Raw genomic sequence first — 1,733 nt, forward strand, 5'->3', positions numbered from 1 at the left:
TGGCCCTTACCCGTTCGGCCAACCAAGGGGGTAGTTTGACCAAATAGGTCTCAGCATCCAGGTCCACCGCCAAACCTCTTTCAACCCGATTCAGGACCTCAATAGACCTGAAAAATGCCAGGCGTTGTTGAGATGCAAAACACATCTACGGAATGATATAAGCAGCTGCCTATAACCTACCCTTGAGCCTCTGTGGGCCCTTCCTCTCCTACAACCTGAGATTCCATGCGAAATCAGTCGAATAAATGGGCGCGCGCTAACACCAATCAGTAACTCAGCGAAAACTGCGTGAAGACTTAAGTTTTATGGCGCGTGAGAGGTTTATGCAACCACGGCGACTCCAATTTACGAGAAATGGCCTGGCCACATTCTTCGGCCTGGAACAGATTTTCAGATTTTGCGGCTGCGCAGCATATCAGCATCCCACTCAGCCCTCTTCCTTTTTATGCATAGTTTCTACAGAACTGTTCGTGCAACTTCTGGTGATGCTGATACGACGTGTCTCCGTGTATTTGCGTCTGTGAAAACTCAGTGCACACTCCGTATCCTCGATGAGAGCTTTCGAGTGATACCTATCTTCTTCATCAGCTGTCACGCGCCTCGAAACTACACGAGACTACCCTGTAGTTTTGCGAGCTACCAATAGTCTTTGATTTGTAGTTATGCAATCCTGCTGGGATCGAGCATCATAACACGATGGTGTAGGGAAGAGTTTGAGAAATCTGAGTTGATGAGATGTGAAACCATCGTTAACTGGACGCTCTACCAATGCATTAGGCTTCTTCCCTTCTTCGGAAGAATCGACGTTGCAGTAGTGTCTCGAGATGACAGATGGGCTACTCTGGTTCGGATTACATATGGCAACGACGTGTAACGATGAATTCAATGTCTCATTCGTCTTCCCAGGAAAGTACAACCACTATTGTGGATAACTTCAAGTACTCGCGCGAGGTGACGACGAGCACACCTGGTGAACTTGTACTACAAGTCTGTACTACTAAGTCCTTCTGAACCTACAAGTCCTGTAGGTTCAGAAGGGCTTGTTGAACGGAGTAAAGGCAACGCGTCGGAACGATAGCCTTACTCTACATGTTTGTAACACCCCAACACAAGCACAAGGGAAAGGGGGGAGACTTCCAATTGACGTTTGACATCATAAATCTACGGTTGAATGTACGACTCAAAAAATTTACAAGTTAATGTACCACGAGTAATCTCCTCGTCATCACCGCCCAAACATCTTTCCTCAATCCTGAGATCAGTAGCACCACCATCCCACACCAGCTTGAGCGCCTTCGGAACACCTGCCTGTTTCACAAAGGAAACTACTCGGTCGAGTAAGACGCCCAATTGATATAATCGTTTGTCCACATCATCGTTCGCCTTCGATCGTACGTCATTGAAACTATACTCTATCGGTGGTGGAAAGTGGCCCTTCTTGTGCCAGCCCAGAACCAACTTGTCCACCTTGCCGAGTAGCATTTGGTAGAATGTGGACCTCCAAGGAAAGTCGGGGAAAAAGGCGCTCTTGGTCTTCATCTCGACCACTGCACCATCAGCATCGTTGAAGGTTCCACTCGCACGATGATGCAGGCCCGTGGCACTATCATTGCATGGTCGCCAAGGCCCTTCTGGGCAAGCACCATCATTCAAGGGCTTATCGAGTGCATCCACTTCAGTCCGCACCACCACCTTGAAGCCATTGAGGTTGAGCAGAATAAGCCTGAAGTACC

General features: G+C 48.4%; 1 protein-coding gene across 1 annotated transcript in view; it reads right to left on the bottom strand.

Annotated features, from left to right (window-relative positions):
• Positions 1-1,161: 1,161 nt before the first annotated feature.
• Pmar_PMAR023187 (hypothetical protein) overlaps positions 1,162-1,733 on the bottom strand; it is a gene marked incomplete at both ends in the record, with an annotated part of 1,501 nt that continues 929 nt past the window's right edge. Inside the window, one exon of the mRNA XM_002781010.1 lies at positions 1,162-1,723. Within this exon, the coding sequence (XP_002781056.1) occupies positions 1,162-1,723 (562 nt within the window). The remainder of the gene's footprint in view (positions 1,724-1,733) is intronic.

Source organism: Perkinsus marinus, assembly GCF_000006405.1.
Source record: "Perkinsus marinus ATCC 50983 genomic scaffold scf_1104296943734, whole genome shotgun sequence".
In the NCBI taxonomy this organism is placed as follows: domain Eukaryota; phylum Perkinsozoa; order Perkinsida; family Perkinsidae; genus Perkinsus; species Perkinsus marinus.